Genomic DNA, 23,885 nt, shown 5'->3' with positions numbered 1-23,885 from the left:
GTAATTTGCTAAGATTTTTGTGCTAATAAAGATCAGTTACATGACTTGTTTATGTAAAGGAGGTATTATCCACAACAATGGCACTAATTTTTCTACTTCTTGGCTTGAAATCGATGGACTAAGTTACCGAGTCACCACAACTTTGAAATCAAACATTAACACCCAGTATCTTTACAAATAGACCTTGCTTTTCTAAAAATCTTTTTTTCTTCATAAATAGGTATATCTCACTTGAGAAAAACCTAACCGTTTGGAGAAGCAAAGTCCTGATGTAGTTATTGATGGATAAACTTATCAAATGAGTGAAATAAATAAAAAATGAAACAATTTACAGTTGATGGATACATAGGCATAGGAATGGAGGAATCAGGGAGTTTCTGATCTTCAAGATCAGAAGCAGTTTGAAACAATGGTAATAAGGTGATTATTATTATTATTATCCATGAAATATAGGACACAGGTTCCATCTATTTCTGGCCTTTGTGGTCAGAAGCAACTCTATACAATGGTTTTTAAGACCAATGAATATAGTCTAATGGTCTATGATATCAGATATCATTAACTACCCAACATGATTCCACATTCCTACACCAATATATGGCAGTGATGATAAATGAATGAAACCCATGTGCACTAGAAAATCATTTGGCTTGGTTTTTGCAATGACTTATATATACAATATTCTTTCTGGAAGCATCTCGGTGAAAATGTACAATGTTTATCGAAAGAATGCAAAAGGAGACAGAACTTTTCATTTAAGATTTTAGCATCATATTTGAATTAGTTTTTTAGCCAGTGAAAAGCAATAAGTAATAACACTTCCTATTTGAAAATGTGTATAAATTTCATGTATAGCCCGATGTTAAACAGCCATACCATCATAAGGTTAATAAGAAATTATTTGGATTGTTAAATGATGGGTGCATACTTCATACTGGTTAATAATATATCGTTGTCTTATAGTGCCTTAGTCTTAGACAGCATACATTTCATCAGAACCACAACAATAACAACAAATAACAACATCTAAATTCCCAACATAAAGAATCTCAATCAATTTCCAACTCTACAGATAAATTTTAATGAGCATGGGATGATCAGGTGTAGAGCCTACAGTGGACAAACTCTCAAAAGCACAAGCCATGGCATCTAAAATGTTTTTTAAACATACGCCTGCAGACAGTGACAGTGAAAGGTATTTCAAGTTAGGTTAATTGGTTTGTGATAACAAGTTAATGTTCTGTTCTGAAATAAATATGGCTATGAATTTCCAATTCTCCAAGTGATTTTGGCAAGAGCAATATTTCTGATAATATCCTCTAGTTAGTAATTTGAATAGTAAATTAGGAATAACATAGATGAGACTGTAAATCACAAACAGGAAAAGATAACTCCACAAATTAAAACAAAACATTCACATTAATAATAAAAACACATCACAGTTGAGTTTGTTAAAAACACGGGCCCTGAGTTAGGTCTGAGCATTCGCAGATAATACTGTCGTTTTCCAATCATCACGTAACACATGTTCAAATAGAGCAGCTCGATTCTGATTGTCTCCCCTTTTCACCCAATGTCCATACATTCCAAATGCACATCCATCTATTAATTTCCTAAATAATTTGACACTATATGGATTTGTTTTGATTACATCACTTGAGATCGGTAAAGGGTTTGTATAGAAAAAGTGTAGTCTATAGAAAAATCTTGCACATATAATTGCAGCCTGGAATAAGAACAAAATAATTACATGTAAAACATGATAAAACTAATACAGACTTAAAGTATTCATCAAAGATAATGTATCATTCCAGGCATAAATCTACTGTATTTTGTAGCTGTTGAGGAATTTTTCAATGTGCACAGCCTGAAGCACATGGTTCCTCACATTTTTCCATGAAACCAGGTCACAAAAATCCAAATGCCATGACCCTTCAGATTAGTGAGCAAGTACACCATAGAGCCACTGCAGCAACCATGATTTTGTTGGAGAAACTCTAGTGTATCTTGAAGCTATACTTACTCTAAACACTCTTCTTGCATAAAATTTTTTCTGAGGACCCAACTATAATAATAAAAAAATTTATTAAGAATCATATCTAGACAACCTATACAAATATATAAACTTTCTTTGATACAAGCTTCATAAATTATAACCTTTCTGACCAAGTGCTCAATGGACAAAATTTTGAGCATTAGGTCAAGATCTTGAGCATTTTGGTCAAGATTTCAGCACTGAGATAGTCTTTAGCATTATTGAATGCAGGTTTACAGGCTGACTTCCTACTTGAACTGTTTTAACTACTCTGTAACTTACCTCTCTTACAAAGAAAGGATGGGCTAAACATTCTTTAATATTTAATCTGTTACTAGGTTCAACCACTAATAATTTAGATATCTGTAAAAATAAACAGAGGATAGGTTCAACCACTAATAATTTAGATATCTGTAAAAATAAACAGAGGATAGGTTCAACCACTAATAATTTAGATATCTGTAAAAATAAACAGAGAATAGGTTCAACCACTAATAATTTAGATATCTGTAAAAATAAACACTGAATAGGTTCAACCACTAATAATTTAGATATCTGTAAAAATAAACAGAATAGGTTCAACCACTAATAATTTAGATATCTGTAAAAATAAACAGAGAATAGGTTCAATCACTAATAATTTAGATATCTGTAAAAATAAACAGAGAATAGGTTCAATCACTAATAATTTAGATATCTGTAAAAATAAACAGAGAATAGGTTTCAACCACTAATAATTTAGATATCTGTAAAAATAAACAGAGAATAGGTCCAACCACTAATAATTCAGATATTTGTAAAAATAAACAGAAAATAGGTTCAACCACTAATAATTTAGATATCTGTAAAAATAAACAGAGAATAGGTTCAACCATTAATAATTTAGATATCTGTAAAAATAAACAGAGAATAGGTTCAACCACTAATAATTTAGATATCTGTAAAATAAACAGAGAACAGGTTAAACCACTAATAATTTAATATAATGGAACATTCTGTCTCCTAAGTCTTCATCAACTGGATCACTTTTTGGAGAGTCCAAAAGATTTGCTTATTATCTTTACTCACCAGATCTTTAGGTACATCACTAATATCATCCCATTCTGGACTACCAAATGAATAATTTCCTTGCATAATAGCTCTTAACATTAACATCTGTTTTCGATGCCAAAATGGTGGTGATCCACATAATCTGAAATAAGTTGTCAGAAATCTTGTTCACTTCAGTTCAGAGTATACTTGTAAGGATGTTTTGTCCACGGGGAATCAAAGAATGTATTTTCCTGTGGTGATTCAAACCATGAACGTGGACAGTTCCCTTTATACTTCGATATCTTTGGTAATTCGGTTATAATACATGTATGCGTCTCCTTTGTACAGTTTCAATTACTACTTATTCTTCTTTATGACAGACAACTGGCAATTTTTTGAATTAATAAGAACAATTATCTTTGCTTTTTAAATACAAATCTATGATTCAAAACACAATCATATGTATCTATGCTATGTTTTTAATTATCGAATTTCAAATGATTTCTCAAAGATACTGAATTGTGTCTTTTGAAAGAAAGTATATACTTACAATGTGTACATAATAACACCACATGCCCACCTAAAATAATACAAGTAAATATTTAATCAGTTTTTCCTCACTAATCATGTATTTTAATGACGAAACCACTATATTTGTTGTACTTCTTGACATATCAAACAATCAAATTTCGAAATTTTAAGTTGAAACATGCCACATTATTGATAAAATTGACACAGACAAGTGACTCTGTTATCATTTTGAAACTTGGGAACATTTTCATGTCAATTCTAATCTTCAAGAAACTGATAACTTACATATCCACTTCCTTGCCATAGCCTGGTGCATTATCATACATAGATACAGCTAATACTTCAGGTGCTAAATACCCAGGTGTACCACATAACTCTAAATTAAACCAGAATATACCTCAATATACAGTAATCAGATGAACTGAAATTTTACGTCCTACTTTTCTGCACCTGTTAGAGCTAATGCTGACAGGAAATGCCATGAAGTATGCAATGAGGGACAAGATTACAGCAATAGCCTACTCTTTTTGATAACCACTTTTCAACTGATCTTTTGAGGACACAGGATTAGACGCTTTTCAATGTCACCCCCTCCAACCAGCATCAGAGACAGGGGGAAACCAGATTGAAAAATCTAAAGATATTACAGCAGATAAAAAGAACTCTGTTGTGGAATCTGGCTTATCAGTTGAGGTAAAAACAGATGGCTCTTAAAGGACATTGCATCATTATCTTAAAGTCAATCTGCAACTTGATAATTCCAATTTTCAATCTGACGTCTGTGGGTCTTGCAATTACACTTAAACTAAGCATGTATGATACAACTATTGCTTTGGCCCTATAGATATTATAAGCAGTCAGATAAGGTTAAGCACAGACATTTGACTGAAAAATGGAAGGCTGCAGTAAACGGATACACAGAGAAAACCTCTTTACCTGTTAACTCATGGTCAGTAACAGTTGTAGCAAAACCAAAATCAGATACTTTAACATTTAAATTATCATCTAACAATATATTCTCTGGCTGAAATCATAACAATAAATACATTTCTTTAAATCATAAATAGGTTGTGGAGTACTTCCAAGTATCAAACAAACCATGTCCCAGTGTTTTTAGACAACTGCTGATCAGTAAGACACTATTATAGTATGATAATGATCAATATTTCTATCATAGGCTTGGGCTTATTTCAAATTAGATTTTGGAGAATTGGCTTATGATATCAAGAATGCAATATCGCAATGCTTATTTCTGTTGTTTCCAACCATAAGTAATAAGTATCAATAAGCAAGTTTTTGTTGTATGATCTAATGCATGAAACAAAAATGTCTGGCCATCAAGATTATAAAATTTGTGGACAACTCACCTTTAAATCTCTATGTACAATGCCTTTATCATGAACAAACAATACAGCTTCTAGTAACTGTCTCATTATTATTCTGAAATCAAATATATTTCATTTATACATATGATTAATTTGACATACCAGAGACATCTAACCATTAGTACTTAGTATCAACAATCATGCCATGATATGCGATACAAGGGTCACGATATGATACGTATTGCAATATCAGGTAATGGATGAAAAAATTCACATTTTATCTTCAAAATTTCAATATTTATTTTTAATTATTCTGATACCTCCTATAAGAGATCGATCAATAAATATCAAAACAAATTGTCTTGCGCTTCTCAATGATCAACGACATAAATAAAATTCAGTCATGTTGCAACTTTTATTTCTATATTATAGACCATGAGTCAAATAATGTCTACCACCAAGTCAATTTATCCCATCAATCATCACAAATTTTCACTCAGACACACATGTTTAATTATTTATTAAAGTTATAATATATTAATCTAAAATCTAATTAAAGACTGGGTCATTAATATAAATAATAAATCATTTACTCATGTCAATAAAACTCTTTTATAGATGAGGTCATGGAGTCAAGATAAACTATCATCAATGCCCCTGAATTCAAACAGGTTATTTACTATCTTACTATCTATGATTATCACAAAACCTATCTTTAAATCTTATCAATATTTAACGCTTATGATCATTTTATTTTATGTAATAAACACCCAAAATATCTTTTCAGCTGTTAAATCAAAGCATGACAACATGATATGTGTGTTGTATTTCTTGGCTGTGTATTGATACTTCACTATAGTAGACATTAACGTACAGTATACTCTGTGTAATCCGACAAACACTGGGACCGCAAAATAATGTTGGATTAGCGAGAGCGTCACAGTACTCAAAGTTTCGACATTTGCCACGTGTTACTATTTATAGCTCAGTGACCCACATTCTACAGACGGTACCTTTCTAAGAATATGACAATAATAAAAGACAATTCAGTTGTGTACTGTAGACCTACACACATATGAAAAAACATAAACAAAATTTATGAAAAGTTTTTTTCATAAATGTAACAAAGACAGCCAAATTTTCCAAAGAGGGTCCACAATGTCCTAAACATATTTTCCTAAACACTGTAGCCTTAAAATAATAAAAATATGAACTTTCAGACAACAGTCAACGGTTTACCAGAAAACTGAGTTATTTTAAACTTACCTTGTACGTTTTTCAGATAAAGATACAACTTCTGTTAAATAATCAAATAATTCTCCCTTTTTACATCTGAAATATACACAAGGGCAAAATTATTTTCCACAGAAAGTTAAGTCAATGAAACCATGCAATTCCTTCCCTTTTACACTTGACTAATAATATCTCAAGTCAGAGCTTCACCATTAATCTTAATCCCTCTATATAGATTTTCATTAATTTGGCACCTCTACTAGCTTATCTTAACAAAATGATAGCGAGAATATTTCTGTATTTAGCAGGTTTATTGAACCTTACAGTACAATCTATTTGATCAAAACTTAATGTTATCTTGATGTTGAAACCCACTCCACTATATTTAATAAAGAAATTCTTTTTATTTGTAATATTGGCCAGTGTTTCAGATAGTAGTTTGATTAAACTTCTTCACTCTTAATACAATATCAACAATCATGAGTTGTGCAGACATGAAAATTTCATGCTCATCCATCGTGATCCCATAGTGCATCGATTTCTTATTAGAGTTAAACTTATTAAACACCAGTAGATCAACGATTCTGGAGGGAACAACTCTAAGGTCATCCATCAGCTAATGCTGCTCTGTCAAAATTTCTCTCAATGCACAATGTAAGGCTTTGTCAATCCTTTATTCAGTCAAAACAGAAAATAAAAATTCATGCAGTTTCATTAAAATAAGAGCTTTCCTCAATCTATCAACCTTAATGATTATTGGATGTAACCATTCAGTTTATTGAAGTAAAACATCATTATGTTATTGCATCACCCCAGTATTGTGATCAAAGTCAAGGTTAAATTCTTATCTACCATCTGTAGGCCATTACTCTATTTACTAGACCTAGTTTCTTATTTACACTCAATTTAACTGACCGTATTCTGTAGAAATATAAACAATCTTATATATCTACATGTTATAAGAACATTTAAAAAAAATTTATTTACTTTGGTTAAATGCCAAATTCATGAGACATGCCAATGATTCAAAGTTCCTCATGACCAAAGATCACAATTTCAGAGTGCATAAGAATTGAGAGTTAAAAATGAAGCTTGTTATCGATTTAAATAAGAAAATTTATAGTAAATTTAAGTCTTGGTCAGTTTGACATCTATGTTCAATAAAATTGATAAACCTGAGTTTAATTACTCTATGTTATCAACCTGAATTAGTTCATTTTATAAAGATCAAGTCTATAGACAGTTTGAATGATGGAGGCTTTACGTGAAATTATGGTCAAAGAGCATACTATATTCAAGAAATCATTCAAAAACCTGGCCTGGTATTCTCAAAACGATCTTAGCGCTTGGATATCCTAGAATCAATGATAGAAGATAAGAATCTAGGATATCCTAGCGCTAAGATCGTTTCGAAAATACCAGGCCAGTTGTCCTTAATAGGATCTTATATCTGAAACTGAAGAGAATTTTGGAAAATTTCTTGAATTTCTAAGCTTATCTTGCAAATTTTGCTGGGAAATGACTCTTTCAGCTTTCATTGTCTTTGAAAAATTTTCAATTGACAAAAGCTTACAGGAAATATTCAAGCTGAGGTGACATAATAGAACTTTGTTGACGTTTATCAATATATACATGTACTTATAAAGGAATATTATACTATACAAATAATTTTATTATAATCTGACTTATAAAAACATCAGAAGATATAAACAGCCTTTTCACATAGCTTAAATAATTTCACACTTGAGTTGAGAGTAGTTATTATTATACTTTAAAGAGATCACAAAGAGTTGTTATAAGACTGTCTCTGTATCAGGGACATAACATGTATATTATACAACTTCTATTTACATTATTCTGATTTCCTGTCTGACACCTGTTATTCCTGTAAATCCAGAAAAACTTGACAATATAAGACAAACAAATTGGTTTTAATATTATTTGCAATAGTGATGGCTTAATCTGGTCTTATTTTTCTAGAATTTCAGGAACCAGACAACTGACTTGACATAGGAATGATGCAAAGAGCTATGAGTGTCCCTGATAAGACATACAAAGTTTATAAAATCTCTAAAGAATCCCTTTAATATATAAAATTGTTAAAGTATTGAAAAGAAGTTTTCTACTTAGTTTAAGTGAAATTGCAGGAAACAAAGACATGCGATTGCAAAGTGATGTTTTAATTGGCCCAGATATACACACAAAGTTTATAAAACCTCTAAATTATAAATCCCTTTAAATTCATATAGCATGAAATAATTTTCTAGTTGTGTAATCCTATATAGACTGTTTATTACAGATGGTATAAAATGATATCATTAATATCAAATATTTCACAGTTGACTGAATGTCATCATAATCTCTCATTATAATATTGTAAGTTATACAGCAGTCGGTGGCTTTGTTCTAGAACTGATTGGCAGTACAGGAAATGGCATTGGAGAAAAACTGAGGAGACTGGATTTTCTCAGGGATAAAAGAATTTCTGATAATTTATTCTGATGATTATAAAACTTTAGGAAGATGATACTTACAATTCAAACACTAAGAAGATAAAAGTTGGTGTTTCAAACCAGTCATGAAGTTCAACTAAAAAATAAAAAATACAAACATTTCAAGAATGGATCTGTAAGACTGGAGCTTCTCAAAGTAATTTGATGTCGGCTCTGATCTAAATTATGTTGCTATTTTGATGTTCAATAAAACATGATTTCTTTCTTGATAATTAGTAAGAATTCAAGTCTTGGCATTAATATGTCTGGCATTTTTTTAAAAATGTTTTGGAATTTCACAGCACATGGCTCAATTTCCCATTGAATTACATAAGTTTATACACCAGCTATAAAACAGGATCTTATATTTGAGTAAGAATTCAAGTCTTGGCATTAATATGTCTGGCATTTTTTAAATAGTTTCGAATTTCACAGCAACAGGACCCTATTCCAACAGACTCTATAAATCAATGATAAAATGACTAGAAACAGGAATATAATTCATTTCTAACATATATGTTGTTGTTATGGAACCATCCTTCAAGACTTCTTGGGATACAGAGAACATTGACCTACAGCCTGGGTCCCTACTAAATTAATCAAAAATTGTCCTCAGCATGAGATATAGTCCCCAACCCTAAATAATACCACTATAACTTACTGATATTATCATGGCCAGCACACATACGTAGTATATTAATCTCTCTGTATGTATCTTTTTTAACTTGGGCTACTTGATAGGTTTCTCCCTTCTCACCACTAATATCAATAATCTTTACAGCATATTCTGTTCCTGTTTTCTTCTCAAAACATTTACGTACTGTACTACTTACACCTCTACAAATATAAATATATACAAATATAATGTAATATCAAAGGTAACGAATATAACTGGATGCTGGATGCTGTAATTGAAGCTACAGGATATTAAAACTATCAAATATTTAAGTTCAATACCATTGAAGCTAACCAATACTAAAGTTATCTAAAATCAAAGCTATCTATGAAATATTGAAGGTATTTAGAAATCAGGCTATCTATTGCTATGTCTATGAACCATCAAAACTATCAAATCAAAATATCGAAATAGCAAAATACTTCATATTGGATCTATCTATGCAAAATACAGCAAATTAACACATAGGTTTACAGCCCTGTCATCTATAAGTGAAATACAACATGGTTTTTTAATTGCTTTGACATTCTAAGCTATAACTTATCTTATATGCATCTCAATTCTCATAGATATCTACCAATTGTAACCTTTTTAATCTGATTAATCTCAACTACAAATATTTCTATAACCTCAAGTCTCAATCTCCAGATCTTACCCAGAAACATCGAATGAATCTCCATTTAACTCTAGGATAACCATTTTATAGCAGCCCTTCAATATTTCACTACATAGGTATATATTGCATTAACATGTTTCCCTTACGAGTCCAAAGTCCATACTGACCTGTATTGGTGAATGAATGAATGAATGAACAGTACCTCTGTAAACTCATTGACCAAGAACAAAAGTCTTGTTTATAGTAAACAAAGAACAGGGTCAAAAATCAAGAGTAGTTGCAAGACAATAAACTAGAACCAGATGACTGTAGTGAGGGTTAGATATATAGGACAGGTCCTTTCACCCCATATTACCTCAATCACAAATAAACCTACTAGTGGAGGTCAGTGAGTAATGTAAACTGAAATCTAGTCAAGTGTGACATCTAAACACATCTGATTGAGTTCTGTTCTCAACCTCTCTCAATCAAATTTGATTTTTTAATGATTTAAGTTTATTAAGTTTGTACTCTGATGTTTATAAACTAAAAAAAGATCAAGAACTATTTTGGTGAATTGACTGATGACATGTAATCTATCATCTATTTGAATTATTGACAGAAAACTCACCCAAAAATAAATACATGTCATGCTTATCAAATCTAAAAATAATCAAGAAATGTATTTAAAGTGAATCTTAATTAAAATATCTAAGATGTGGACTAATCTTTTAAACAACTGAACATGACTCTGGGTGTTTGTGTATAAATTTGACATCTGTTGGTTTTTCAAGAAATATCTGTAGCAGGAGACATCCTTGTTTAATCATAGAGGCAAAATATATGATAGTTGTATGGTTTGTTGGATATTACTATAATATTCGTATCTTACAGTGAAAGTTCAATGATAATCTCATTTCTTACTGGCCTTTGCCTATATTTTCCATATATTGCCTGTGTGTCAAATACCATGACAAATTTAAATAAATTGGCAAACCCTGTGAAAAGTTGAATGAGAAATACCAGGATGAGTACTAATATTGTATTTGAATCAAAGCATTAAGACAACTTTAATTTTGGGTAAACTAAATTTAAATCAAACTGTGCGACAGAGACTACTCAAGTTTATATTTTTCATCAGATCTGTTTGTGCACCAATATCTCCACTGGACGATAGCCTCTTCTGTCAAAAAGTCATGTCAAACCTGAGGTTAGTGTAAGCTTGGTGTAGGAGTCTGGGTCAGTGAAAACTAGAGAGAAATCTATCAATAGAAACATTTACCAATAGAATCAATAGATCTAACTGATTCCATTATAATACAATTACTCTTCACTACTGTCTTTTGACTCATTAATAATTCAACACAGGCTATATATATATATTATACAGAACAGTAGGAAACTTGATAACTATGTCAATTGTGGTTTTACAAGACATTGAAAATACTAACTGAACTAAAATTAACAGCACTTAAAAATATATAGTTCTAACTTCATGACCTAGGCCAGTGCTTTTTATGGGAAATTCGTTCTCATATCACCCTAACACTGACAAAAATTTTCTGAAACAGAGCCAAAACACCCATTATTTTTTCTAATGAAAATTACTGAAAAAAAACCTCATGAATGATATCAATAACATTAAATAAGCAAGCACCAATTTTATGGAGCTATTGAAGCTAAAGACATTTGCCCCAGCAAGTTTTCTTTCTATTCTCATAAGCCTTAAGTCATATATTTCAAAGTAAATGTCCATTTCAAAGACTAGCTGGTCTGACGAGAATTTTTAATTCCAAACATTATTTATAAGTGGATTATCTAGTTGTTTTAGATGCTGACTAAGATTTGAATTATTTCAAAGAATGATGACAGTAAATCTATTTTGGTGATATTACTGTACAACATAGAAACATCGATTGATCACGGTGATATCTATCAGATATACAATGTATGTATCAAATTATATTCAAATCTTCAAATATGGGTCAATATCACAGTTATAATGAATATTATATATAGTTATAATTAATATATCTGATAAAACAATAGATAATAATAATAAAAAAATATCATATTTCATTCAAGTCACAAAAATTAACGTCACATTATCTGGACTGTGATATATTCATGGTTTAAAGGGACAGATTCACCATCGTATCTTAGTCTCAGAAACAGGATTTTTTTAGCTAAGCTAATTGGAAACAGTGTTCACAGCATACCATCGAAATTTGAGCAATCAAATCCACGTGTGTTCAGAATTATCCGTGTTTGAACGTTAAAAAGACAACTCGTCTTTTCTTAAGACTGCGATCTATAGAAAAGACATCTACAGAAATAGAAAGTGAAATTCCCAGTTTGAGATATTTTTCAAGGAATTATGCATTTTCGTACATTTCTAATACTTTTGAAGACTATTTACATATATTCAACCTACAAAAATGTTGAAACTGTCCCTTTAACAGTGAGTTAGATTGTAGTCAAGTTTATTCAACTGTAGGTCAACTTAGTACTAATATATCTTTATCATACACTAGAACATGCACAGTTATACTGAACATACTGTACCATAACCTTGTTTCTATTTTAGATAACATAGTATACTGATCTTATTCAGTTAAAGTGCATATTCAAATACTGTTGCAATTCATAAGCAAATGTAACTTAAGGTAGAGGGTTCAAAATTCTATGACATAGGATGAAGTAGTATCATAACTAAAACACATGATTATATCATAGACACATGATTAAATCATAGTACATTATGATAACACATGATTATATCATAGTATAGTATCATAACACATGATTAAACCATAGTACATTATCATAACACATGATTATATCATAGTATAGTATCATAACACATGATTATATCATAGTATAGTATAGTATCATAACACATGATTAAATCATAGTACATTATCATAACACATGATTTTATCATAGTATAGTATCATAACACATGATTATATCATAGACACATGATTGAATCATAGTACATTATCATAACACATGATTATATCATAGTATAGTAGTATCATAACACATGATTATATCATAGTATAGTATCATAACACATGATTATATCATAGTACAGTATCATAACACATGATATCATAGTACAGTATCATAACACATGATTATATCATATATTTAAGGAATGAAGTGTGATATAACTTGATAAAGCCACACCCCAATATTAACACGATAACATCACGCTCTGTATATATCTTTTTGATGACTCAGAATTTTTAAAATTTCCTTTGAAGGAGAAAAACTTCCTTTTCAAACAAACTACAAATTGTGTGAAAACAGTTAGAGTGGGTGGATTGAATTGGTATTGACATGGTTTAGGTCATATTGACCTCTGGTTTTAGTCATTTCTAGTTTTGTAATAAAGGAAATTAATCCAATAAAATGGATTTGCCTGAAATGAACTAATCATGTTATGTAATAAATCTCTTCAAGTATTAACCTGGATTTCCTAGTACTTTTACTTTCATTATTGTATCAGTATATAATGCATTCCCAAAAATTTAGAGAATAGCAATAAGCAATCCCACAATATAGGGGAAATATCAGCAACCTATTTACTATTTCATTATTAAATTTACAAAGAACAGCTACAGAACAAAGCTCTCAGTTCCTTATATCAACTCAAACCCTTTACATGGGCTGGTGCAGCAAAATCTACTTTCAGAATAGGCTGAGTTAGGAGTTCTTAGAGAATTTTCAACCCAGTGTCCTCTAAAGTATATTAGCCACTCATATGGTAAAATAAACTGAGGCCCTGTTTGTTACAGGCCATGCATGTTCAAGATTCCTCAACAAAGAGGAATGGCGTAGGCTAATACAAATGTTCTGACAACTCTATGGCATTGCCAGTCTACTATATCCCTATCAGGGGAATGAAAAATACGACATAAAAACCTCTTTTTCACCTTATATAACTTTATGTACTGACAGGAGCAAACTGGATGGAGTTTAAGGAAAGTTTCTGTATTACTCACATCCAGTCCTGTCCTAATCCACATTAAAAACCTTCATGCAGTAATTAATGTCTCACAAGATTTGGATTAAACTGTATAATCGTGCATCAATGAGATATCAGATGTGACAATGACATATTCAATGTTAGACATTCAGATTGGGGCAGTCCACTAGTCAAAATTTGAAAAAACTCAAATAAGTCAGGTAGATCTACTTCAACTTCACATTTCACATATTTCAAAAAAAATTTGAAATTCATTATATTTATTGTGCATAATAATTACATTTTGACCAAAATTTGAAATGAATATTTATAAGCTTATAGACTAAAATGATAATGGCAGAAAACTATAATGTATTATGAGAAATGAACTATCAATGGTATATGACCTGATGTGAACTGAAAGATGGAATTCCATTGGATAATAGACAAGCATGTGTTTTCCACTATATAACACTCTTACACGTTAAAATTTACAAAGAAAATCAAGCTTAGATCTAAAAAAATTAACTTACTTTCCTAATACTTCTCGCAAATTGAATCTACCATTTAAATCTTTATAATACTTCTCAATCATAGTGTTAATAAAATATCCATCAAGTTCGATCTTAAGTCATGATTGACCCGACCTTAAACTAGAAGTGGTTGTCTGGTCCCAGTCTACCACAATGCTAGTGTATCCTCACTTAGCAATGTCACTATATGACATCAATGAATGTAAGGCTTTTGATTGGTTAAATATGTTACAAACTGCTATCTTACACATTACAAATACCCAGGAAATAATTTTGAATTTAGTTGAACTGGTAAACACACTGGTAAACACACTGTTAAACACATGAGTTGCTATGTTATTACTCAGCAATGAACAGACTGCAGAATGAAAGATTCAGTGATCAATAATATGGAGAAATCATGGTTACTTAATGTTTCTAAAAATAGAATTAATTTTAATTAGATAATCACTCGTTATAGAGACAGATTAATTAAAGGAACACTTTTAAACATTTCAAAACACTTAAGATATTTTTATTGGGCTTGATTGCCTTTTTAAAAGAGATTATATTATGAAAGTTAATTGCAAAAATACAAGTTCACAAACTCCTTAATGTATAAAAATTGTGTGGATTAATTATAAGCTTTAGAATGCTCTAAATCAGACCATTCAAACCTTATTTCCCTCACGAAGTATGCATTTATTGAACAGGTGTAAGATGAGCCCTTGTGAACATTCTTTACCACTGTGATAGAGCACTAACATACTGACACAATGCCCTATTTATAGATAGCACTCAAAAATCATACAAGTCCTTGCCCTTCAAGTCATAGTGAACTCTATAAGGAAATTACTGAAGGTTTTAGTACTTATGACTGTTAAGTGTATAGGAAGGAAAAGTATGGCTTTAAAATGCAGCTGTAAAATATAGCTATTGATTACTTAGGCAATGTTTGAAGTCTCTGACCGAGTTCTCTCTCTCTCTCTCTCTCTCTCTCTCTCTCAATCTATAGCTGTAAGGTCAAGGTCAGTGACTGACTTTCCACGCTGTTACTGTACTAGGAGTATAAGTATACAGAAACCATTATAAATCTTATCATACAATAAATTATTAACTTAAAATAACCTTCAACATCGTATATCATATATAAGAAAGAATGCCAAAACAAGGAAGGGTACAAAAAAGTGGAAAAATGCCCAAACTGGTCTGCTGATCCGAATTGATTGATATGGAAATTTTCCAAAGAATGCTGACCAGGAAACTTTTTGAAAGATTGGGAACTTTGATATAACATCACAGGCAGTAGGATACCTTGTGAATTGTTCAGAGTCACTTAGTCATCATTGTTAAAGATGGGTTACCTTATCTTTTAGTGTCATACTAAGCAAACTATTTGATTTATTGGTGTTTCTTATGAATTATCATGTATTCTTAATCATATCATAACCAATCATAAATGTTCATGTATTTACAGTCTGGATAAACAAAATAAGACTTTTTGACCTCTTCATCTCAAGACTTCTTGATCGGTCACTCAGTGGAATTCTACTGGTAATTCTCTTCTAAATTAGCTAATTATGAATTAATTATGGACATGTGAAACAAACTGGTATTTTTCCAAGTCATTAGAACACCTCTTTTTTCTATTCATATAAGTATTATCATTTTCATAAATGAAAATAAGGGAATCCATCTATGGCTATAGTTCATTTGTATTCTCCGATTAAAGAAACACAATCTCTTTCTGCAGAATTTTTGGAACACAGAAGATTTCAGAAAAATTTAGGAACAAAATCTTCTGAGGTAACATTTGTTACTGTTTGCCAACAACAAAGGTGAGTCAGAAAAAAGATGAAATCTGTTTCAAAGACGCAAAATTCAACAATGAGGTAACTACCTGGCTCACTCTGAAACAGTCTAACCCTTTTATCATTGCATGGTAATACAATAGAAGATTACAGGAATGTCCGTGAAAATATCAACATTGTTTTGATATAATAAATAGTAATAACTATCAATCATGTACATATTAGTGATGAGTTATAGAACTATAATAGAATACTGGTGATGAAACAAGGTTAATGATACAGTATTCATTAATGCTAAAATTAGTTTAGACAGAATATCAGTCAACAAACACTGTTTTCAGTGGCAAACCACTAAACTACACTAAAATACCTACTAAACAGCGACAATCCCCCTCTTAACAGTTTTTATTGGCACTCATACATAGGTTCAAATTAGCCTATTTATTATATTATCACATCATCAAGGTAGGAAAGGATATCACCTCAGATTTAATAACAAACGCTGTTTTTACCACCAGATATTTGTGCACATTCTGGTCCAATTTTTTAAATTTTTAGGTAGGCTAAAAAGAAACAGAAACTATGCAGACTCATTATACATGCTGACTGTTCTTGTATTGGATAAGACCTGGATATGCATGAATATCTTTGCCCAACTATAAAATGATGTGTTCAGCACCACCATCTAACACTAGCTCATCACCTTTTTGACAAATTTTAACAAAATCTTCAGAATAAATTCATCATCTGAAGAAGATGAAGCCTATCAAAAATTTACAAAATTATAAAACCTTAAAACATGAATAATTGACTATGTTCCATCAAAAGTTATGCCCCTTTATACTCCAAATTTAAAAAAATATTTTTGTAAAATAGCTAGAAAACACAATCCATGAAAACATTCTGTCCGAAATGAAATAAGCTTAAGGCCTACTTTTCTGTGCCTTAAGGGCTAAGGAAATGTCATTTAGTGTGCAATGAGACAGCAGCATTAGCATACTCTTTTTGATTTCTAACAATCGAGGGATCTTTTACAATCACAGCCTGTGGCACACATGCCACTGTTCATTGTCCCATTCGAACAACAAGATCCTTTTTCCATGTCAGCCCATCTGATCTACATTACTGACAGGAAAAGGAGTCCAAAAGTGCTATCTCGAATTACTCTGGGATTCAACTCTGGACCTTCAGGTTAGAAAAACATTCAGTCTGAACTAGATCAATTATAGTGCAGAAAACTGTGTAATATGTAATTGACTCATATTTGTGTAGCGTGTATTATTCCGCTTAAACTCCATTCAGGCATTAAAGCAATATACCAAATGTATTGTAGACATGCTGACAAAGCAGTAATGAAGGTCTAGAAGTGCATTGTACTCACTTGCAATATTTCATGTGAAAATCAATACCGGTACTGCAGTGACAGTACAGTAAGCAGATACAGTCCTCTAATAATCTACTTCACTCGTTAATCAACAACTATTAATTAGTGGTCTCAGGGATAGTCAATTGATGACCACCTGCCCTATGAACTGACGACACGATGGAATAATTCCAAAATTCATATCTGAACCCCTTCAAAAACAGAAATCCAACATCCTTGAAGATCAAGCCACACTGTATTAGTGAATTAAAAGGTTTGGAAAGGATTTTTGTTTTGCAAAGGTGTCACTATTAAGGTCTTAAGTTCATGAAAGTTCACAAAAACTTGTCTGACAAGAAATCAGATTGGTCCAAATACTTATGAAACCATTTATGATATGATCAAAATTCATTAAACAGAAAAGTTGCACAGCAGCAATGAACTTTGCTCTATAACAAATCGATCATTTTTGATACCTGTACAGTACTAACTACATTCATGTTAACATAAACAGTACAGTTTGATAAGAATCATTAATGTAGAATAAATCATTATCCTAGATAAGTGAGGTGTAAATACCAATATTCTAAATAATACTTACTTTCCCAATATTTCCCTCGGTTCATATTTAGCATAGAATTCCTTAGCATGGAGTCGTGAGGGCAAGTCCCCATCCACACTGTCTTCAATCAGTGTATCCTGAGTCATTTTAAGATCTTACTTTCACTAGAATTGATGTTCATATACTGGTTTCAATACAAGTATATATCCACATTGCTCAGCTATCACTCTGAAATAACAAGTGAATATGCAGTGAAACCTCTATTCAATTAGTACTTTATCAAGATAATTAGGTTTCCAGTCTCTACCATAACACAGTTAGTAATAATAGTTATGTTGCAAGGTTAATACTCTCTACATAGGACAAAGGGTGAAATATGTGTTACATAGTAGTATAGAATATTGGCTTCTCACCAAATCATGATATTTTCATTATAACATGTTGGCCTGGGGGTCATATACTTGTACTATTGTTATGAGCCTCAAATCTAAAAGCTTTTCCATCAAAAATATTAACCTTTTTTTAGTTTGTGTAAGCTTATCTTATCTAAATAAAATTTGAATTTATTCAAGCCTTCATACAAAGTAATTTGTCTGCAATTTAGGTCTACTGTTATTTTCAGAATTTGTCTTCATTCACCTTGAATTCTGACACTACCTTGACATCAAAGAGAGTAAGTTCATGAAGTGATGAAATGTAGGTGATCAAACCTATTATAAAAGGTCGGGAGATGGTCAAAACTCAAATTCAATAGACTGTCCATACAAATACAAGGTTATAAAAGTTTTTGGATGTGTATGCATAACTTCAATCCATCCCACCTGTCACTCACATTATATTTTATACTTTTTTTGTAGAAATCATGAAGTAAATAAAACAAAATTATCGATCTTTAGGAGTAAATAAAATAAAATATCTTTATGAATGAATGAGAATGTCTTTGATATTGAAAGTTTTCAAAAACTTATAGCCTTACTAAGCAATAACTTTTGAATAATATCAGACATAGATTGTCAGTCCTGTTGAGATACACAGACAAAATAAGTAAGAGCACAATTTGACACACATAACTAACAACTTAATTCAAGAGCACTCAATGAAGGATCCACATGACCTTGTTTGACAAGAATCTACTTTATTTATTCTTGACTATAAATTTGGCAGAAGAAGCATCCCCACCCCCCCGTCAAATTGTTTACAAATTATCGAGGCAATGTTAGACGGTTTAAACGCCACACTCTAGCCATTCAAGGACTACATATCTATGTCGCGATTGTAGTATATCAAATCATTATTGTGGCATAAATTTCCGTTTCATTGAGGGTCTAAAATATCAGACATTACCATAAATTTCTTCAATCGATTGGAATCACGAAATAATGTCTCGCAGCCATTAAAAAATAGGATTGTTTTTTCTTTTAATGATATTCCGAACCGAAATATTATGCAGAAAATAGTCTCGTTACATCGGACTGTATGAAGTCGGACTAACATTAATCCGAGAATGTCTGCTTCATAGAGCACTATAAGTTACTCCACCGATATTTGACACAATGAGCTTGATAATATGTTTTACATTTCAATGGTTTCTAATTTTTTGCATTTTGAAAAGTATAGGGGAATCATGAATAAAGTCAAATTAAATATCGGAAGACAATTTCATGCTATGCGTAGCGTAGGCTACTACTCGTGGGTAGTGGCGGAGCCAGAGGGGGTGGGGGTCACTTAAAAGAGCTTTAGCCCAAATCCGATAGCGTATTGATGGCAGTCACAATAGATTGTCTATGATCAACTATTCACAGGTGCTTTATCCCATTGCTCAGGAAAGCAAGAAAGGTCTAGAGTAATGTACGGAAGGTTTATTCAATGCAGAAATACGCAATCTGTCTGTGATATAACAATGGACGTGACGCCATTTTGACGTCACAATGACTATTATCTAAGACGTTATTAGGAAAGTCACTTTGAAAGTCTTTGGTGCAGTTTTTCTTTTATGATAAAAAAATGGAAATTGTGATTCCGACGGAGAGGTTGAAGACAGTTCTAGAGAATGGACAGGTCAAACAGCGTTCAGTGTTTGTAAACAAACAGCCTGATCACAGAGAACTGGCGTCAGAAATAATACGTTCAGATTGTATTAACAAAGGTTATCGTGTTGTCAAGAGCTTAGGATCTGGTGCCTATGCTAAAGTGAAACTTGCTGAAGTTTCTGTGTCTAAATTAGCCAGACATGCCTCAATGGCTGATCATCTAGACACTGGAAATCTACAGGTAAGAGATTTTATGAAACAATTTTTGTTTGGTACGAGTAGGCCTAACAGTAGCTGCAGATATTTTGAATTATCGAGGCAATAGAAGAGGAATTGTATATTATTTGAATTAAAGAGATCTATTTACCACCTATTTTCTTTTCGACTCCATTAAGTTCATTTAACCTGTAGCCCCTGTTAATTCTATAAAATACCTTAATTTATGACATCACAGAACCCATGGCGATTATGCGAGTTCCCGAGAAATGGCGTTTTAGAAAGATGAAAAAGAGCAGCTGCTATTCCCTTCCTTTGTCTTATTACAGGTAGCAGTAAAGATCATACAGAAGAAAATCGTGCCTCAGGAGTTTTTGAAGAAATTTTTACCACGAGAACTTGATAACCACATTGTTTTGCCCCCACATCCTCATGTAGTAAGTATTGTTTAGGATTAATGTTCACTGGTGAGATTAGGTCCTTAAGGCATCGATAAGTTTGATGTAGGTCGTAGGGATGTAGTTCAATTGGATAGATCGCTGTGAATCTCTGATGCCAATGGTATGGTTGTCGTGATCTCTCTGTCATTGTCTATTAGCTGTGAGGTTCACTACAAGAATTACTACAACAGGTAGTGTTTTTTTTATATCGAAGCGGAGTAATAGGTCTATTCATCTTTCTTGAAATACGCCTGCGACTGAATATTTCTCAATTCGATATCTTTTCTGTAGAAATCAACATTGCAAATTATGGATCAATTTGTTTCAGGTACGGTGTTTTGAGCAATTTTCAACCAGTGATTTCACCTATTTGGTTATGGAGTATATGAGTAATGGAGATCTATTAGATATGATCAACCACAGTATCAGTAAGATTGAACGTGGTTTGGGGGAGGATATCAGTAAAAAGTTTTTCAAACAGATTGCACTTGGTCTACGTCATATACATCAGAATGGAATCGTTCACAGGTGAGTTAGATGCCAAATGTTGTTTATTCTGTCTGTATTGCAATCGACCCGTCCCGTCCCTTAATGGGTCATTGTCAATTATTGGTTTTGCCGAGGAGAGACGGGATCCATGGAACCTATATTGATCTTGTCAAATAGATGTTGGAGTTCATGGTTCTTAATCGATTGGTTTGGTTTTATTTATGGCAGCACTGTGCTTCCGTATTGCATGTTTGGAAGAGGTAAAGAGAGAACTTTACGGAAGCCCAATATTGCCATAAATTAACTGTGGTATTTTGTCAACCTTAACATGGTTGTATAACATACCACATTTATTTTCAGAGATATGAAATGTGAAAATATTTTGATAGATGGAAATATAGATGCAAAAATCACAGGTAAGACTGGCAGAACACACACTTAAACTATACAAAAACTTTTTACTTACGGAAATCTAAAAACAATTGATCCTCGCGAAATTTATTTCTCTCAATGCACATTTAATTTTCATGATGTTTCCTATATTTATTCCCCAATAAGATATACAAAACAAAGAAAAACTTTAATTCATTTCAGATCATACATCTGTTGTTCCATATTTCAGATTTTGGATTTTCTTGTCGATATTACGATAAAAGTGTCTTGTTGAGAACTTCGTGTGGATCTTATGCTTATACTGCACCAGAAGTGATCAAAAATCAACCTTATGATGGAACTCGTGCTGATATTTGGAGTCTGTAAGTACTGTTTAAAACTGTATACTGATATTCAGTTGATTAGTTCATTAACAAATCCGGCTCTACCAGTTCTTCAAACGTGAGAACCATTACGAAATCACCCGATATCACATCCATATTATATAACTTCCGACTCTCTGGGATTTTCATATCTTATAAGACTATCTATCTTCTTGGTTCCAGGTAAAACCTTTGAAGTAAAGTATCATTTTCCCTAACCACAAATTATTGTTCTAGCAGGCTAAGTGATGCTGCCTTGACAATTTATGATGCAGAGTGGCATTAGTTTAGACTTCTTATCTTTATTCTTTGTCTAATATTTGTGATCATAGTGTTCCATTTTTTTCAGTGGTATAATTCTCTGTGCAATGGTCAATGGTCGCCTCCCGTACAATGATGGACATCTCTCGGAAATGGATGAAGATATGAGAATGCAGAGGTTACGATTTGAACGCCACGTTCCTTTTGGTGGGTGGAATCATTTACACGTAACTAGACTACGAGAAGCTATGCGAGTTACTTTGATGGAGATGAGCCACAAGGTCATGATCTATGGTTCCTACTTTGTTTTTGAAGACTGTATACTCTATCACCTTCCTTTTCTTTCTAAATTTGTAAGTTTTAATTTGTAGATTGCATGGTGCTGGTGCGGAAGTTGTTACAGTACAACCCTACAATGCGACCAGCTATTGATGAGATTTTGGGCGATCCTTGGTTAACTGGTAAGAAGCCGATACCAAGGCAGACTCTCAAACCAAAATGGTCGGTAAGTAGACAATTTATTGATGAAGCCGTACTTTAATGGTAGTTTTATCTTTATCTCAACTTTCCTTTCAAATCATAAGCAATGTTTCAACAATTTTGCAATATACTATAAATGTTGAAATTGAATTTGCTAAAATATTGCTTTGAAGGATGACTAATAAGTGGATTATTGATCCGTTATCGATATGTTTTAGAATTCTTACTCGATTAACAAAGATGATGAAACAGTAAAAGAAAACGCCAAACTGAGGGTAGATGGTTCAAAGCCAAATAAAACGTCACCTTTATGCTATAGAGCAACATATCCCGAAAAGACAAAAGGGATATCAAACGGAGCTGAAGCCGTCGTTTTGAATTCGGCAGCACGGGAAACCATTATTTTAAAAAGCCGACGACCGGGTAATGGTGAGTGTTTCTGGTATAATAGAAGCTCTTTTGAATTTCTGCGAAAAAAAATAGGTCAAAGCCAGTGTTAACGATTTCACGAAAGTTGTTAATCTGTAAAGAAGCTTACGCCATAAACGTCTTCATAGTCTGATATGATACAGAAAAAGATGGATTTATCACTAAAGGATGAAAGTGTATATTAATTTGGTTCCATTTTTAGCGTACAGATCAGCCTCAACGAGAAATGAAAGAAGACCCAAAACCTGGCCTAAAGCTGTTCGAGAACAGGCTGAGAAGATAAGAACAGATATGAGATCTGTGAGTGAAGATAAGCATGATAATGAGAGGATCCGACAGTTGATGAATGTTACTAAAGAACGAGCTAGAGCTACGCTCGTTAAAAAAGTCAATAACAACGGTGCCTCAAAACCCAGCGAGTATACTCCGCTAGCATACATGTACAAGGTATTTTCACTTTTTCACGAACCAACCGAAAGCTATTGTTGCTGCTTTTAGGTTAGGGGTCAATGTTTTGTTTTCTCTGCGGATTGTGATTGACCCTTAAGACATTTTATCGTTCACTTGACAAGGGTATTTGGGAAGTATTTCAATTGGTTGTCTTTAACCCTGGCATGATTTCCCTCACTGCGCATGGACTACACA

The 23,885-nt window shown here is 32.3% G+C and overlaps 2 protein-coding genes across 2 annotated transcripts; one reads left to right on the top strand and one right to left on the bottom strand.

Moving 5' to 3' along the window:
- Positions 1-1,471: 1,471 nt before the first annotated feature.
- LOTGIDRAFT_209139 (hypothetical protein) lies at positions 1,472-18,286 on the bottom strand (the record flags this gene model as incomplete). The annotated part of the gene is made up of 12 exons (XM_009053534.1): positions 1,472-1,726; positions 1,955-2,065; positions 2,303-2,398; positions 3,104-3,227; positions 3,618-3,647; positions 3,884-3,972; positions 4,518-4,622; positions 4,966-5,038; positions 6,190-6,255; positions 8,691-8,745; positions 9,310-9,485; positions 18,180-18,286. 12 exons carry the CDS (start codon positions 18,284-18,286, stop codon positions 1,472-1,474), a joined length of 1,287 nt encoding a protein of 428 aa, XP_009051782.1.
- A 1,858-nt stretch (positions 18,287-20,144) lies between these two features.
- On the top strand, positions 20,145-22,074 carry LOTGIDRAFT_103379 (hypothetical protein; the record flags this gene model as incomplete). Its single annotated transcript, XM_009053533.1, has 5 exons — positions 20,145-20,411; positions 20,716-20,823; positions 21,155-21,354; positions 21,676-21,731; positions 21,938-22,074. 5 exons carry the CDS (start codon positions 20,145-20,147, stop codon positions 22,072-22,074), a joined length of 768 nt encoding a protein of 255 aa, XP_009051781.1.
- Between the last annotated feature and the right edge of the window lie 1,811 nt (positions 22,075-23,885).

The sequence above is a fragment of the Lottia gigantea genome (genome assembly GCF_000327385.1).
Source record: "Lottia gigantea unplaced genomic scaffold LOTGIsca_2, whole genome shotgun sequence".
NCBI classification, from domain to species: Eukaryota; Metazoa; Mollusca; class Gastropoda; family Lottiidae; genus Lottia; species Lottia gigantea.
This window is presented reverse-complemented; position numbering and strand designations above follow the sequence as displayed.